This window comes from Anolis carolinensis, unplaced genomic scaffold (genome assembly GCF_035594765.1).
Source record: "Anolis carolinensis isolate JA03-04 unplaced genomic scaffold, rAnoCar3.1.pri scaffold_7, whole genome shotgun sequence".
Classification (NCBI taxonomy): Eukaryota; Metazoa; Chordata; class Lepidosauria; order Squamata; family Dactyloidae; genus Anolis; species Anolis carolinensis.
Genome location: NW_026943818.1, coordinates 20899678 through 20918223, shown reverse-complemented (window position 1 = coordinate 20918223; position 18546 = coordinate 20899678). Strand labels below are relative to the sequence as shown.

The following is an 18546-nucleotide window of genomic DNA, read 5'->3' as shown; positions in this document are numbered from 1 at the left end:
TGAGATCCTCTTCCCCCTAGCCTTGATCTGCTATCAAAAAGGTCTATAACTATCTAAGCCGGGGGTCCTCAAACTTTTTAAGTGGAGGGCCGATTCATGCTCCCTCAAATTGTTGAGGGGCCGAATTATCATTTGAAAAAAAAAATGAACAAATTCCTATGCTCACTGTACACGTCTTATTTGTAGTGCAAAAAAAACAAAAAACAAAACCCAGCAACAATTACTTATTTATTTATTTACTACATTTATACCCCACATAGCATATTGTGCTATGCTAATAATATATTGTACATACAATATATTATATTATTAGCATAGCACAATATTAGCATTATATATTACTGTATTGTACTATACCATTATACCGTAATATTATTAGTAATATTACATTTAATATATAATTAATATTATTATATTGTAAAATATTATTATATTGTATTATTATTATCAGCCGTCCTGAGTCTCCTATTGGGTGAGAAGGACGGGGGTAGAAATACTGTAATAAATAAATAAATACATATTATATTGTATTACATTATAATATTATCATCAATATTGAATGTATACACCAGGGGTCCTCAAACTTTTTAAGCCGAGGGCTTAAATCCTTCAGACTGTTGAGGGGCCGGATTATCATTTGAAAAAGAAATAAAAACAAATTCCGATGCACACTACACATGTCTTATTTGTAGTGCAAAAACAACAACAAGAACAATGAAAGAACAATACAATATTTAAAAATAAAAACAATTTTAACCACATACATTGATCAGGATTTCAATGGGAAGTGTGCTCCTGCTTCTGGCCAATGAGATAGTCAAGTTAATTAGGGTTGTTGTTGTTGTTGTTGTTGTTGTTGTGTGCCTTCAAGTCATTTCAGACTTTGGGTGAGCCTAAGTCTAAAATTTATTTATTTATGTATTTATTTATTATTTACTACATTTATTTACTACATTTGTATCACACTCTTCTGACCCCAAAGGGGACTCAGAGTGGCTTACAAATTATATGTACATACAATATATTATATTATTAGCATAGCACAATATTAGCATTATATATTACTATATTGAACTATACCACAATACTGTAATATTATTAGTAATATTATATGTAATATAGAATATATAATTAATATTATTATATGGTATTATTATTAGTGTTATATTGTATTACATTATAATATTATTATCAATATTATATGTACAGTAGAGTCTCACTTATCCAACGTAAACGGGCCGGCAGAACGTTGGATAAGTGAATATGTTGGATAATAAGGAGAGATTAAGGAAAAGCCTATTAAACATCAAATTAGGTTATGATTTTACAAATGAAGCACCAAAACATCATGTTAGACAACAAATTTGACAGAAAAAGTAGTTCAATACGCAGTAATGCTATGTAGTAATTACTGTATTTACGAATTTAGCACCAAAATATCATGATGTATTGAAAACACTGACTACAAAAATGCGTTGGATAATCCAGAACGTTGGATAAGCGAGTGTTGGATAAGTGAGACTCTACTGTATTAGCATAGCACAATATTAGCATTATATATTACTATATTGAACTATACCACAATACTGTAATATTATTAGTAATATTATATGTAATATAGAATATATAATTAATATTATTATATGGTATTATTATTAGTGTTATATTGTATTACATTATAATATTATTATCAATATTATATGTATATACAATATATTATATTATAAAACTGAGGGCGGGGGCCAGGTAAATGACCTCGGAGGGCCGCATCCGGCCCCCGGGCCTTAGTTTGGGGACCCCTGGTATACACAATATATTATATTATTACCATATCATTCATTTACAATATTTCATTTACAATATTGATAAATGAAAGAACAGTACAATATTTAAAAAAATAAAAATAATTTTAACCAACATGCTGTAAACTTATCAGGATTTCAGTGGGAAGTGTGGACCTGCTTCTGGCCAATGAGATCATCAAGTAGGATTGTTGTTGTTGTGCCTTCAAGTCATTTCAGACTTTGGGCGAGCCTAAGTCTAAAACTGAGAGCGGGGGCCAGGTCAATGGCCTTGGAGGGCCGCATCCGGCCCCCGGGCCTTAGTTTGGGGACCCCTGATCTAAGCTCAAAACTAGTTTTTGAGGCGAAGTTGGTAGGGCTTCCTCCAGTGGCAAAGAAATCCGAAGATGTTCTCTGCCCAAATGCCACAGCTATTAGAAAGAACAGGTCTTTCCCTATCTATGCTCGGCACTGGTTTTAAAGGCAGGTCAGTACTTACGATGGCCTTGTCAGAGTTGGCCTGGCTTGGCCACACAAGCACATCTATGTTGTTTCTCCTTAGGTCTAAAAGGCAGAATAGGCTTCTCAAAATGGAGCCTTCTATGCCCAGGAAAAGGGGCGGCCTCCAGAACAAAATGATACATTTGCAGGCTGCAAGCAACAAACTCTGCTAATATCCTAACTATCAAACTGCTGCAGAATCTGCAAATGCAAACAGATGCTATTCCTACAACTATAAAAAAATGCAAACCAAACCTCTGGGGGACGGAACTGGCCTAGCGAAATATTGTTTGTTGTCGAAGGCTTTCATGGCCAACTGGGTTGTTGTGCTTTTTCCGAACTGTATGGCCATGTTCCAGAAGCATTCTCTCCTGACATTTTCCCCATATCTATGGCAGGCATCCTCTGGGGAGAGAGGGTAGTCTAGAAATAAAGTGTTATTATTATTATTATTTTATTATTATTATTATTTTATTCTTATTGGAAAACTAAGCAAGGGGGGTTTAAATCTTCTAGGCTCCAATGGCACTGAGCTGTTGCAGAGTTTGTACCTGACATTTTCCCCATATCTATGGCAGGCATCCTCTGGGGAGAGAGGGTAGTCTAGAAATAAATATTATTATTTTATTATTATTTTATTCTTTTTGGAAAACTAATCAAGGGGGGTTTAAATCTTCTAGGCTCCAATGGTATTGAGCTGTTGCAGAGTTTGTATGGAATGATGGGAGTTGTAGTTTACTACTACTACTAATAATAATAATAATAATAATAATAAAACTTTATTTATATACCGCCCTATCTCCCGGATGGGACTCAGGGCGGTTTACAGTCATAAATCAAACACAAACATTACACAACAACATAATACACATTATTAAACAAAGTAAAACAATACAATTATAACAATAAATCACACTTACATGACCAGATCAAGGGGATGGGAACCCCTTGACAAGGCACCGGCACTCTTGGGCAGAGGCGGCGAAAGACTTTGCAAAACCCTAACTCCCAGGATATTATTATTATTAGTATTCCTATTGTTACGTATTTAAATGTCCCATGGCTCAATGATATATCAATGGGACATAGTAATATTGATATTATTGCTCAAGGCTGCACTTCCCGACTTGGCCACTCGATGGCAGCAAAGGATTACAGATCAGAATCTCAAGGCAATATTGGGGAAAATATAACATAGAGGCGCAGTTCTCCATTTTGGCCACTTGATGGCAGCAAAGGGCTAAGAATCGGAATCTAAAGGCAAGTACAATATTCTTCTGTCCACAGGAGGGCGACAAACGGAAAAGCCATTAAGATTTAACCTAATATTAATTGATATTTCTTTGAGCCATGACAGTTTAAAATAATACTAATACTAATACTAATAATCTTGAAAGTTAGAGCTTTGTAAGGCCTTTCATACCCCCTCTTCCTGGAGTGTTGGTGCCTTGCCAAACTACAACTCCCACCATCTCATACAGTCTCTGCAACTTTGCAACCGCACAATGCTATGGGAGCCTGGGAGGTGCTAAATTTGGCCACTTTGGCAACTATTTAATGCCAAAACGTGCCTTGAAAACCAAGATGGAAAACACCCTCCCATTCCCACTAAATACCAGCCGGTAAGCATTTAAGTCAGAAGGAATAGCGCTCTCCTGGTTTGGTTTGAGTAGGATCCAAAGACTATTGCGGGTTAGCCAATAGTTTTAATGATGAAATCAAATCATGCAAATCGCTCTAGTAAACATTTATTTTCCCGAGGCCTGATTAAAAATGGAAATGCCTGGTGCCAGCAGGGAGGACCAAAAGCCTTCTCAGCCTTTGTTCCCAGAGGCATTTGCACCAAAACAACTTGAGTGCCAAGACTTTAATTATTCTTCTACTCACAACGATCCTTTCGGTTTGGGGTTTGCTGGGAGGCGTCACCCAAAAAAGAATATCCTGCTTCTATTATTATTATTATTATTATTATTATTATTATTGACACAAAGACATAGTATGACACAGCAAACGAGATAAACTGTATATACTCGAATATAAGCCTAGTTTTTCAGCCCTTTTTTTAAGACTGAAAAAGCCCCCCTTGGCTTATACTTGGGTCAGAGTCCTGGTTGGCTTATATTTGGTCAGAGACTGGATTTCAGTTTCCGTTTTCCCATACAGCTTCAGGTCATCCATGTACATCAAATGTGAAATTTTGTGAGATTTCTTAGATGTTTGATAGCCGTATTATTATTATTATTACATTTATTATTTCACTCTGATGTTATTATTATTTTTGCATTTATTATTTTACTCTGTTTATTATTATTACATGTATTTTTTTACTCTATTATTATTAAAAGGATACAAAAGCACATTTACATTGAAGAAGATGAGAATCATGATTTGATCAGAATCTTATCTTAAATTTGAGCTTGATGTAAATATTCAAAAACACTGAACCTACTGATGCCTCGATTAATGTAATTTTATTGGTATCTATTTTTATTTCTGAAATTTACCACTCTCGGCTTCAATGTTTTCCCAGTTTTTTTTTGTGGTAAAATTAGGTGCCTCGGCTTATATTCAGGTCGGCTTATACCCGAGTATATACAGGTATATGTTGGATTTTATATCACAAAATCACAAGTCGGACACTTCCCATTATTATTATTATTATTATTATTATTATTATTATTATTATTTTATTATGACACAGCAAACAAGATAGATATGCTGAATTTCATATCACAAAATCACAAGTTGAACACTTCCCAAGTGTCTAGGACTGTGTGATGTATTATTATTATTATTATTATTATTATTATTATTATTATTAATGAGGACATTTGAGTTCTGTTCAGCCTCGGTTTCCCAATCGACATGGGAATGAGATGGAAAATACAGGTGCAAAACAGACATTTGGGATAGAATAGATAATGGTTGTATTTTAAGAATCAAGCAAAGAAGGGTCTTGTGAGATCCATACAAGGAAGGTCTTCAATTTGTAGTTTTTCCGTGACTCCAAGATAAGAACTCCTTCAACTGGAAGAGAAGGCAACAAAAGGAAACCGAAGATGAATAGGAGCAGTGTTAAAATAATAATATAATATAATATAAGAATATTAGAATATACAGTAATATAATACAATAATAATATAATAATACTAGCTGTGCCTGGCCACGCGTTGCTGTGGCAAAGTCGGTAGTATGGGAAATAAAGTATTGAGGAATTGGTGGTAGTTAAGATAAAGGGTCCCCTGGGCTGAGTGGGTTGCTAGGGGACCAAGTGAACAGAGCTTAGCCTTCTAACTGGCAGCAATTGGATAAAAACAATGATTCCTCTCCCTCTAATTAGGACTTTATTTTTCTTTTCTTTTTGTTGTATCAACCTAGAGGCATGGATGAGGGGTTGTGCTGTCAATTTTCGAGGTTGTGGGGTGTTTACTTTTGTTGTTTTGTCCGCTGCCGTGATGCCATCACTCTTTTATATATATAGATAGATTATAACATAATATAAAGTAATAATACTATAATATTATAATATAATACACAGGGACCCCAGAAAGGTGTTTTTAAGGATGTCAACATTGGTTGCTAGGCTATTATTCATTTTGTCTCTTTATAAGTAATTTCAGGGTAGGATAAGTTACTTTTCTGATCCAAATATCTCAAATATGAAAATTCAGAAGCACGGTGTGTATATAGAATCGCCCTGCATTCATTCGGTGGAAAATACTCCAAAGTAAACATTCAAAACTTCATTACACCATAAGCTCAAAATGATTTGAAGGCTGTCAACAATAAATAATAATAATAAAAACATGTAGGGATGTGTCTTAATCAAATTGTCTGGATGTGAATTGCAAAGGCCCTTTGCATAAATCGCATGGTATTTGTTACACTGGCCAACGATTCAGGGTTTTCTGCTTCAATGTTGTTCGTCAAATTATAAATTGGCAATGAAGTTTGTATAACAAAACATAAAAACCCACTCACAGTGCCGTGTTGCTGGGAGATTCGCTTGGTTTCCTGACGCACTATATAAAGAGAAGGGAGAGAAAAACACAGGCATGTTGAAACGTTTTCTTTTAACAATCGGATTCAAAGCAGGTCACCGACTAGTAAAACCTTTCGGCTTTTGTAGCACATCTTATTTAGGATACTAGCTGTATCCTAAGTAGGTTTTTGTTTTTGGAGGCAAGTATGAATGTTGTAATCAGTCACCTTGATTTGCACTGAATGGGCTTGCAGCTTCAAGGTGTGGTTGTTTCCTCCCTGGGGGAATCCTTTGTTGGGAGGTGTTAGCTGGCCCTGGTTGTTTCCTGTCTGGAATACCCTTATTTTCAGAGTGCTGTTCTTTATTTACTGTCCAGATTGTAGACTTTGTTTATTATAATAATAATAATGACTCTGAGGAAAGGGAAGGAAGCCTCGCCCTCAGCGCGCAACAGCCATTGAAGCCAAGTTTCCCAGGGGGGCCTCTGCACATGTGCGGCTAGTAATTTTTTGTTTTGGGGATTTTCTGTGATTTGGAACTAATTTTTTTAGGGTTTTTTGATTGAAAGACATAAATTGGGTGACTATGTCCTTTGTGGCCAAATTTAGTGTAATTCGGTCCAGTGGTTTTGTTGTTTACTTCATGGGAATTACACACATTACATTTTTATATACCACTAGCTGTGCCCGGCCACGCGTTGCTGTGTCGAAGTATGGTGGTATGGGAAATAAAGTATCTTATATTATCTGCTAAGAACTGGATTATATGAGGCCCCTTCTACACAGCTGGATAAAATGCACACTGAAGTGGATTATATGGCAGTGTGGAGTCAAGATAATCCAGTGCAAAGCAGATAATATAAGATTATAAATGGGTTATATAGCTGTGTGGAAGAGCCTTGAGTCTGCACTGCCATATAATCCAGTTAAAATCAGATAATCTGTATTTTATAGGCAGTGTGGAAGAGGCCTAAATGAGGCCTAAATTTGCCTATCCCCTGGGCTGAGTGGGTTGCTAGGAGACCAAGTGGGCGGAGCTTAGCCTTCTAACCTGCAGCAATTGGCTAAAAACAATTATTCCTCTCCCTCTAATTAGGACTTTATTTTTCTTTTCTTTTTGTTGTATGAACGTAGAGGCATGGATGAGGGGTTGTGCTGCCAAGTTTAGTGTTTCTGGGATTTGTAGTTTTGTTGTTTTGTCCTAGGCCGAAATTTCATTACCCTTTTATATATATAGATTTAAGGTGACATTTAAACCCCGAACCTGAGCCTCTTTTGAAAGGGAAGGGGGCAAATATTGTTTTCCTTTCTGCACCTAAGCAGAAAACACAATATAGGCTTGGGATAGAGAAATGTGCTGTGATGCAGTTGTTTCCTGGCTGTAAGTCCCATCATCCTTCACCATTGGCTATTCTAGCTATCATTTTCCGGTACATTTCTGACAAAATATACTCTTTCTTCTTTAGCTAAGCTCTCTGATCCAGGAAGAATTGTTAGTCTTTTGGGTGGCACAAGACTCTGCTGTTACTTATGATAACAAATGGAGTGACACCAAATGCTTCTTACCTTGAGAATCCTCTCCCGTCGTGCAACAACAGCGAAGAGGATTGTGAGAAAAACCACAACGGCGGCGGCAATGACGGCCTCCGTTGGGAAAGGGACACTTTTGTCTGTCGAGGGAAGAAAAGTCTTAATTAGCCACTGGACATTACTGAGACATTTTTATTACAGTATTTAAAGGTATAGGTTTCCCCTGACGTTAAGTCCAGTCGTATCCGACTCTGGGAATTGGTGCTCATCTCCATTTCTAAGCCGAAGAGCCGGCGTTGTCCGTAGACACCTCCAAGGTCATGTGGCCATAGACATAACTTCATGGAGCACTGTTACCTTCCCGCCGGAGTGGTACCTATTGATCTACTCACATTGGCATGTTTTCGAACTGCTAGGTTGGCAGAAGCTGGAGCTAACAGCGGGTGCTCACTCTGCTCCCGGGATTTGAACCTGGGACCTTTCGGTCTGCAAGTTCAGGAGCTCAGCGCTTTAACACACTTCGCCACGGGGCTCCAGTGTAGACTGGATTTACCCTGCTCTATATCCCAGGATCCGATCCCAGATTATCTGTATTGAACTTGATTATATGAGTCTACACTGCCATTTAAATGGGATAAGCAGATGATATGGGATCGGATCCTGGGATATAGGGCAGTGTAGATCCAGCTTTAAGACCGGTTACTTGTACCATACAGTAGGAATAGTGAATCTAATTTGTCTAATTGTCCTGATGATGAATTTACGTTCTTCTTACCTCCGACAACAAGGTGGAAACTCCTCCATTCGGTTCCGTTGGAGGATTCGGCGAGACAGTCATATATCCCACTATCGGACTTCTTCACACCCAGGATTTTTAGCTGATAGAGCTCACTGGTGTGGAAGATTTCGTAGCGGGAATTCTCCAGCATCAGAGTGACGTTGTCTTTCATCCAGCTCATCTGTGCTGGCGGGTTGGCCTTTGCGTAGCAGTCCAGGGTCACGTCTCCTTCTTCTTCAGCCAAAGGAGGGTCTTCTCCCGTTAGGATCGGGGGGACTGCAGAGAAGCAAAAGATCCTATGAGCCATATCCCTTCGGAAATGTATGACTGCACTGCAAAGGAAAACCTGTTGAAGTGGGAATTATTGTATATAGAGTTGTTTAAATGTAATTGAGTTATAGTGATGCAATGTGAGCTGGAGATTGCATCATGCACTGTCTGCTGTCCACTATGCAAGTGTGTAAAGAGTTAACTGTGTATTGCATCAGACAGCAGAGGTGGTTATAAATAGCTCCTTGTGTTATCTGTTTGCTCTCTGCTCTCTGCACTCTGTCTGTATATATCGTCTTGAGAGTTTTCCGTTTGTTAGTAAACCTTTTGTAGATAGCCAAACAGGCTTCAGCCTCGTTATTGGTGCCAGTGTGTTTATCCAAACCGCGCGCTCTGACAAAACCCACGTGGATCCAGAATAAGTCTCTATAGTAATTTGTGGACCCAACACCAAGACTCTACACTTGGAAGACAATCAGACTCAACCATGAGTGATGACATGGTGAGGGCTTGAATGGTGCCTTCCTGCCAAGCAGAACGGGGATGGACTGGATAGCCCTTGGGGTCTCTTCTTGAAATGGTAAGACAGAGGTAATGAGACAAAGAGAGTCCCGGTTGCTGCAGAAAATGTCGTTTATTCTCAGTGGCCAGAGAGAATAAGCATAGGAAGGACCCTCTCCTGTCATCAGGAAAGCGAAGGTACAGAACAAAGAAACACAGGCCTTTTAATACCATTTTTGCCTTCATCTACCTACGTCATATAGGCATTATCCATCACCAATTAGTGTCTTAAATTAAAGTCTTACTTTGCACTTTACTAAAAGCTACTTTTGCATTTTCCTAAAATATAGGCTACTTTCAAGACCTCTGACCCTCCATTAGATCTTATCTAAGGAATTCCTATCTAGGCTTCCTAGGGTCCCATTAATTGAGGAATTTCCCCTATCTTAGCTTTTAGGGAGTCATTAGCACTCCTACATGGCGCCAGGTAACTTTAAGTATATTTTGACAACCCAAAAGCCTTAATTTGTCTTTTTTCATTAGCATGGAGCTTATCTATTCTTGTTGACACTTGACAGATGTCTCTGGCACTTTGGGCGAACTTTGGTCTCTGCTATGAGGAGACTAGGCAGAAGGTATTTTGGAGAATATATGCACACATTCTGCTTGTGATTATATATATTTTCTATTCCCATTTCTAATATGATTACATTAAATATATTGTTCTGTCACGCGCTGGGCCTGTAACTATTGTCTTGGTATAGGACGTATACTTTATGCCCAGCGGAAAGCCAGGGCGCCTCAAAAGAGAGGTTGTTGAGAATTTTCCTGAACAAGGATAGTCCTTTGGGTCTTTAATGAGATAACAAAGTCTTTATTGATGAACAAATAGTAAATCTTCAAGGAGTCAAATAACACTTCAAAGTTTCCTTAATAAACTTTTGGCCCTTTCAGTCTTGTCCCCAGGGGACAGGCAATTGGCTTTGGATAACTGTGAAAACCTTCTTATAACCTCTCCCAGGCTGTCTATTATATGGGCTTAGCTGATGTGGGACCCACTACTGATTCCAAATGCGTCTGGGTATCGAGTGGACCTACCAACCAAGGCTTGCAGATGTTTCAGCTGGGGTTCTGTGGATCTGTGATGCTGTTCCCTCTCTGAGGTTTCTTTGGAAACTTCAGGGCTGTTTCTCTCAGGAGCTGTGAGGTTGAGAGGCTGTGAGCTCTCAGCCAGAGCTTTTGAGACTTTCCCCCTGGAATTTCTGTTTCTGGTTTCTCGGATGTTCTATATCCCCGGATGCGCTTGAGATATGAAGCTTTTCTACGGGATAAGCTGGTCTATGTCCTATAGCTTAGCTTCCTAAGTGAGACAGACTTAAAAATGGCTCCTTCCCTCCCAGAGCCCTGAACAAGGGGCAGAAGCAAACTTAATGATGATTGACAGGCGGCCTGTCCTATGACTGCAAACATTAGCAGCAAGAAAATAAAGTTAGAGCTTCTGGTACAGCCGTACCAGCACATATATAGTTTCCAATACAAGCATTATATTTTCCCAATACACCTTCATCATTCTCACTCTAGGATCCCATCAGGAAGTTTTGGGGGAAACCAAACACTCAAGAGTGGTATGTTGCAGTGTATAGAAGACCGAAACCCAGAACCACCCAAGATCCAGAAGCTGTTCACTCACACAGGACGTCCAGGGTGACAGAGACCTGGACGGAGCTATCCCGGGCCAGTCTGCAGGTGAAGGAGACGCCGTTGTCCTCCACAGAGACCGGGAAGACACAAAGGCTGCTGGCGGTCATCCTGTTCCCATCCTTCAGGTCAACGGTCCCATCTTCCCGGAGCCAGACCAGTTCCTCCTCTTCAGTGTGGTTTCGGACTGAGCAGTGGAGGGGCAGAGACCGGCCGGGCATCGTGGAGACCTTGCGGTCAGCGGCAATGTCATTAATCGCCAGCTCTGGGCCTGGTGAGGGGACATTTCCCAGAGAGGAAAACACATAGTTATCAGTTTATTATTGCATAGCTTCTTATATAATAACTAGCTGTCCCCGGCCACGTGTTGCTGTGGTGTAGTCCTAAGTGGGGTTTTCTTCGTGGCATTCAAGTTGGCTAACAATGGAATCCCCTAGATATGAAGCAGACAGGCTTAGAACCTGCAAGGTCGCTCCTTGGAAAGGAGTATTGTGGCCAAATTTGCTGTGATTCGGCCCAGTGGTTTTGTTGTTAACTCTGTCCTAATTATGCACATTACAGATCTATATATATAAAAGGGTAATGAAATTTCGGCCTAGGACAAAACAACACATCCCAGAAACTCTAAACTTGGCAGCACAACCCCTCATCCATGCCTCTACGTTCATACAACAAAAAGAAAACAAAAATAAAGTCCTAATTAGAGGGAGAGGAATAATTGCTTTTATCCAATTGCTGCCAGTTAGAAGGCTAAGCTCTGCCCACTTGGTCTCTTAGCAGGAGACAGGCAGAGTTAGGCCTCACTTAGGCCTCTTCCACACTGTGTATAAAATACAGATTATCTGATTTTAACTGGATTATATGGCAGTGTAGACTCAAGGCCCTTCCACACAGCTATATAACCTATTTATAATCTTATATTATCTGCTTTGAACTGGATTATCTTGAGTCCACATTGCCATATAATCCACTTCAGTGTGCATTTTATACAGCGGTGTACAAGGGGCCTCATATAATCCAGTTTTAAGCAGATAATATAAGATTATAAATATAATAATAATTACTGTGATATAATAATACAGAACAATACAATCTCTAAAATCAGGACAGTAAATAAAGAACAACACTCTGAAAGCATAAGCCACAGCAATGCGTGGCCGGGCAAAGCTAGTCTATATATATAAAAGGGTAGTGAAATTTCGGCCTAGGACAAAACAACAAAACGACACATCCCAGAAACATTAAACTTGGCAGCACAACCCCTCATCCATGCCTCTACGTTCATACAACAAAAAGAAAACAAAAATAAAGTCCTAATTAGAGGGAGAGGAATAATTGTTTTTATCCAATTGCTGCCAGTTAGTCTCCTAGCAACCCACTCAGCCCAGTGGACATTCCGGGAGGAAGCAGCCAGGCTTTAAAGCTGCAAGGCCATTACATGCTAATTATTTTGCCTAATTGCAGCATTCAACAATCAGAAATATTGTATATTCACAAGCTTTAGGAAATAATATCCCCTGGTGTCGCAGTGTGTTAAAGCGCTGAACTATTGAACTTCTGGAGGTTTGAATTGGGGGAGTGGAGAGAGCCCCCACTGTTAGCCCCAGCTTCTGCCAACCCTGAAGTTCAAAAACATGCAAATGAGAGTAGATGAATAGGTACCGCTCCGGCGGGAAGGTAACAACGCTCCATGCAGTCATGACCTTGGAGGTGTCTACGGACAACGCCGGCTCTTCAGCTTAGAAATGGAGATGAGCACCAACCCCCAGAGTCAGACACGACTGGATTTAACGTCAGGGGAAACCTTTATCTTTACCTTAATGACCACCAATTCCTCAATACTTTATTTCCCATACCACCAGACTTCGCCACAGCAACGCGTGGCCGGGCACAGCTAGTAAGCAATAAAATACAATGGTTACCATCATTGTAACCTCTCCCCATCCCCTTAGGTAGACACCAATCCTATACTTTTCACCTACAACTTACCTGCGATGCTAGAAGGCCAAAGTATTGAGGTGAAGAGCAGCGTTCGGTAAAGAATCCCTGAAAACGCATTGGATGCCATTTCGAATGTATTATGGTCAGGACCTGCGGCACAAAAGAGTCAAAAGGCTGGAAATATTTGCACCCGAGTCACCACGATTCGGACTCCAAATTTCCTGGATTTCTGCCTCGGGCAAATCCCTGTATCCCACCCCGATCCTCAATGACGGCGGTCTTTATTAACCAAATACGGGCCCCGCATCCTCCTCCTTTCTTGATGTGTGAATATATTACGTACCCTGGGAATGGTCTCTGCCCAATGGATGCTCATCCAAGGGAACGGCAACCTGGCTTTTATAGTTATATGCCTTTATTGCCTGTTGAAGACCGAGTGAGTCAAGTGAGGCGGGTTCAAGGACGATCTGGGTAAACACTGAAAAGACTGAAAAGAAAGGAACCGAGATCCATTCCCGGGTTTATTGGCTTCATTGAGGCAATGAGGAACAAGGTAGATCGGGCATTGATTTTGACCTGAAGGGCATCCAACTGTCTTGGAAGACTTTATTCCGACGAATTCCTCCAAATGGGAACATTTCTGTGGGATTCGTTCATAGGTGTGGATTTTTTGGAAGGGTTAAATGTCATAATTACAATACAATTTATTATTATTTATACATTCTTTGCTATGGAGGTGCTCTGTGCTGGTCATGGACCATAATAAAGTCTTTTTTGGTTTTTGATGCATATATATGTATACTAGCTTTGCCCGGCCACGCGTTGCTGTGGCTTATGCTTTCAGAGTGTTGTTCTTTATTTTCTGTCCTGATTTTAGAGATTATATTGTTCTGTATTATTATATCACAGTAATTATTACATATTATGTTTATAATCTTATATTATCTGCTTAGATCTGGATTATATGAGGCCCCTTCTACACACCTCTATAAAATGCACACTGAAGTGGATTATATGGCAGTGTGGACTCAAGATAATCCAGTTCAAAGCAGATAATATAAGATTATAAATGGGTTATATAGCTGTGTGGAAGGGCCTTGAGTCTACACTGACATATATTGTAATCCAGTTAAAATCAGATAATCTGTATTTTATAGGCAGTGTGGAAGAGGCCTAAGTGAGGCCTAACTCTGCCTGTCCCCTGGGCTGAGTGGGTTGCTAGGAGACCAAGTGGGCGGAGCTTAGCCTTCAAACTGGCAGCAATTGGATAAAAACAATTATTCCTCTCACTCTAATTAGGACTTTATTTTTCTTTTTGTTGTATGAACATAGAGCCATGGATGAGGGGTTGTGCTGCCAAGTTTAGTGTTTCTGGGATGTGTCGTTTTGTTGTTTTGTCCTAGGCCGAAATTTCATTACCCTTTTATATATATAGATATATATATTTCCTTTTTATCTAGAAGGTAGGTCTGTCTAATATCTTGTTTAGTAAGGTCTTTTTTCCTATTTATTTATTTATTTATATTGTTGTTGTTTTTCTCCTTCCTATTTATATAGTTCTCAACTTGTCTCTTTTCTTGGTTTTCCCTGTTGGTTAGCTATTAAAAAGGTTAGTCTATCCATATTTTTTTTATTTCTGAGATTTTAATTAGCCAGTCAGTTTTGCTGAGTATTTCTTTTTGTCTCCAGAATCTCCCATATGTGATTCTGGCTGCTGTTGTTAAACATGTTACTATTTTTTTTTCTTCATTTGAGCCCGGGGAGAAGTTTGAAATGGCTAATAGGAATGTTTCAGGTAGTTTATTGAATCTTTTTTTTCTAGAATCATTTGTATACTTTCATGAATTATTGACCAAAATTCTTTTGCTTTTCTGCACTTCCACCAAATATGAAAGTATGTACCCTCTTCCTTTCCACATTTCCAGCATTTTGTATTCATACTTTTATTTATTAGTCCTAATTTTTTGGGTGTTCTGTGCCACCTGTATAGCATTTTCATCCAATTCTCCTTTAAATCATACGGATATGTAAATTTTAATTTTCTACTCCAGCAAGTCATAATAAAGTCTTGAAAGCTTGAAAGCTATGGAGGTGATCCTACAGAACTTTACCCAGAACTTTACGGTCACCATTCATCAGAGATGGCTTCAAGACTGGATGACTATCTGTCGGGAGGGCTTTGGTGGTGTCTAGCAATCAAGTTAGATAGCTGAGCAAGTCAGGAATACTTTGGAAAAGAAAATACAGTTGTTTCTCCATACATACATATCTACTACCAAATGGAGAAGGCATTTGGAGGCATTGTCAATCAATCTTGGGGAGATTTTGAGTTCTTATACTATAAAGTCAGGAACTCAAAATCTCAAAATACTATAAAGCGGGCCCCTGGTGGCACAGTGTGTTAAAGCGCTGAGCTGCTGAACTTACAGACCAAAGGTCCCAGGTTCAAATCCCGGGAGTGGAATGAGCTCCCTATGTTAGCCCCAGCTCCTGCCAACCTAGCAGTTCGAAAACATGCCAATGTGAGTAGATCAATAGGTACTGCTCCGGCGGGAAAGTAACGGTGCTCCATGCAGTCATGCCATTGGCCACATGACCTTGGAGATGTCTACGGACAACGCCGGCTCTTCGGCTTAGAAATGGAGATGAGCACCAACCCCCAGAGTGTGAGTAGATCAATAGGTACTGCTCCGGCGGGAAGGTAACAGCGCTCCATGCAGTCATGCCAATGGCCACGTGACCTTGGAGGTGTCTACGGACAACGCCGGCTCTTCGGCTTAGAAATGGAGATGAGCACCAAACCCCAGAGTCGGTCATGACTGGACTTAACGTCAGGAGAAACCTTTACCTATACTATAGAGTAGAAAATTGAATTACTGTATATACTCGAGTATAGTAGATGTGGCTGTGGCCACAAGAGGGAGGCAATGTCTCATCGTAGAATGGATAAAACCCATCGCTAAATGCGCATGATGCACCACCAGGAGGCTCTAGTAGAATGTGATAGCAAGGTTGCGCCTGAGCATGGGCAGAGTGCCAGAGCCTGAATCAATTCCCTCCCTTTCTTAGACTTTAAGTGCACGTTCCCAATGCACTTTGGCACCCCTTGAACGGCCAAGTCTCAATGCTCTCAGATCCTGGGAGTTGTTGTTCAACAAGGCCTTTCCCCTTCTCTCCCTACAGCTCCCAGGTCTCCCTAGCATTGAGCCGTGACAGTTCAAGTGGCCTTTTGCAGTGCAAACACAGGCAGAGATCTCCAAAATGGCTCGGGAGGAGTTAACCAGCCTACGTCTGGCCTGGGGCCAAAGCACCTGTCCCGGTATCGGTCACGTGTGCGAATGGCGCTGGGGCGTGGAGACAACCCTGTCCTTTGTTCCGAGGAGAGAAGCTGCAGAAAAAAAGGCCCGGCTTTCTGTTTTGGGGCCTTGTTATTGCCCTCTTGAAAGTGGTCTCCGTTTGGAAGAGGAATGGAACCCAAGCCCCCAAGGGCCACCCAATCCAACCCCATTCAGTAGTATAGAAAGACGCCATCAAACCCCTCCCGACAGATGGCCACTCGGTCTATGTATAACTGAGACTCCAAGGCAATCTATCTCACTGCGAAACAGCTCTGACCGTCAGAAAGTCCCGCCTAATGTTTAGGCAGGATCTCTTTCGCTGTATTTTGTACCCATCACTCCATTGTATTATTGTAATATGATATAATACTAATAATATGACATAATAATATTAATTATATATATTTTATATGTAATTAGCTGTGCCCGGCCACACATTGCTGTGGTGAAGTATGGTGATATGGGAAATAAAGTATTGAGGAATTGGTGGTAGTTAAGGTAAAGGGTAAAGGTTTTCTCCTGACATTAAGTCCAGTTGTTTCCGACTGCACACTGAAGTGGATCATATGGCAGTGTGGAGTCAAGATAATCCAGTTCAAAGCAGATAATACAAGATTATAAATGGGTTATATAGCTGGGTGGAAGGGGCATGAGTCTACACTGCCATATAATCCAGTTAAAATCAGATAATGTGTATTTTATACGCAGTGTGGAAGAGGCCTAAGTGAGGCCTAACTCTGCCTGTCCCCTGGGCTGAGTGGGTTGCTAGGAGACCAAGTGGGCGGAGCTTGGCCTTCTAACTGACAGCAATTGGATAAAAACAATTCTTCCTCTCCCTCTAATTAGGACTTTATTTTTCTTTTCTTTTTGTTGTATGAACGTAGAGGCATGGATGAGGGGTTGTGCTGCCAAGTTTAGTGTTTCCGGGATGTGTAGTTTTGTTGTTTTGTCCTAGGCCAAAATTTCATTACCCTTTTATATATATAGATGTTACTAATAATATTACAATGTATTGTAATATTATTAGTGACATTACATATAATATAAATATATATATTTGTAGAAATGCTCTGACTCACTGCCTGCATATTATAATTTATTATGCTTTATTTTATTTAATAAAAGAACATTCCTAAAATAAAAAAAAAGTGATACAACAGACCATAGGATAATTCTGCCTGAAATGCAGGCATTTATATTCTACCATCTAAGGAAATACATTAAAAAGTATTCTTAATATACTAAAAAGCAAAAATATATTAATCTAGGAGTAAGAACATGATTTATTACTAGCCTTAATGAAATATAGACTTATCATAAATGCACGTTATATTATTCTTCTATATCTCTCTGTTAACCAAATGATGACATACTGCTTGGAAATCCTGACTATTTGTATTATTATTATTATTATTATTATTATTATTATTATTATTATTATTATTATTATTTCCAACTGTTATACTGGAACAACAATGATTGTTTAGTTTAACTTTAACAGTTTTTGGCAGTTCTTTGTTAGAACATTACCAATATCAGCTGCTTCTAACCTAGTGTTTAATGCCAGTGCTAATGCTTTTTTTGCTTTTGCTTTTTGGTGTGTTTCTTTGCCAAGTACTTTTGCATTTTTATATCGCCATTTGTTCAGATTTATTTATTTTTATTTTTTATATAAATATGGACACTTTAGCTTTGATTTTTTTTTTTTACAATATATTGTTATAGTACAATATAGTAATGTTTTGCCAGTATTGTGCTACGCTAATAATAGAATATTGTATGTAAATTTAATTTGTAAGCCGCTCTGAGTCCCCTTCGAGGTGAGAAGGGCGGGATATAAATATATTAAATAAATAAATAAATAAATAAATAGATTGTGTCTCTGGAGTAGCGGAAAACAAGCGAGCCCCTTCCTCAATGGGACCTCCTTCCCAATATTTAAATTTTCTCTCAGCCCTCTGTTCTCCAAGCTAACCATCCGCAGCTCCCTATGCAGCTCCTTAGGAGGATTCATAGTTTCCAGACTATGAATATATGAATATATGAATATATTGTATCTACATACAAGTTGTATGTACATACAATATATTATATTATTAGCATAGTACAATATTAGCATTATATATTAATATATTGTACTATACCACTATACCGTAATATTATTAGTAATATTACAGTACATTTAATATATAATATACAATTTATATTACAGTAGAGTCTCACTTAT

The 18546-nt window shown here is 39.2% G+C and overlaps 2 protein-coding genes across 2 annotated transcripts in view; both read right to left on the bottom strand.

Annotated features, from left to right (window-relative positions):
* The window catches only part of nsrp1 (nuclear speckle splicing regulatory protein 1), a 36807-nt gene extending 34468 nt beyond the window's left edge, over positions 1-2339 (bottom strand). The window contains exon 1 of the mRNA XM_062958897.1: positions 2281-2339. Coding sequence (XP_062814967.1) covers positions 2281-2324 — 44 coding nt within the window. The 5' untranslated portion in view covers positions 2325-2339. The remainder of the gene's footprint in view (positions 1-2280) is intronic.
* A 2846-nt stretch (positions 2340-5185) lies between these two features.
* Positions 5186-13798, bottom strand: tmigd1 (transmembrane and immunoglobulin domain containing 1). The gene is made up of 6 exons (XM_016997285.2): positions 13030-13798; positions 11033-11311; positions 8569-8847; positions 7830-7933; positions 6264-6304; positions 5186-5309 (listed from the first exon to the last, which is right to left on the bottom strand). The coding sequence occupies exons 1-6, from the start codon at positions 13106-13108 to the stop codon at positions 5306-5308; spliced, it is 786 nt and encodes a 261-aa protein (XP_016852774.2). The 5' UTR covers positions 13109-13798; the 3' UTR covers positions 5186-5305.
* Between the last annotated feature and the right edge of the window lie 4748 nt (positions 13799-18546).

Coding starts and splice junctions, on each gene's coding strand:
- tmigd1 (XM_016997285.2), bottom strand. CDS start 13,108: ATGGCATCCAATGCGTTTTCAGGGATTCTTTACCGAACGCTGCTCTTC. Junction 11,312..13,029: donor TTGGCCTTCTAGCATCGCAG/GTAAGTTGTAGG, acceptor TCCCCTCACCAG/GCCCAGAGCTGGCGATTAAT. Junction 8,848..11,032: donor TGTCACCCTGGACGTCCTGT/GTGAGTGAACAG, acceptor GCTTCTCTGCAG/TCCCCCCGATCCTAACGGGA.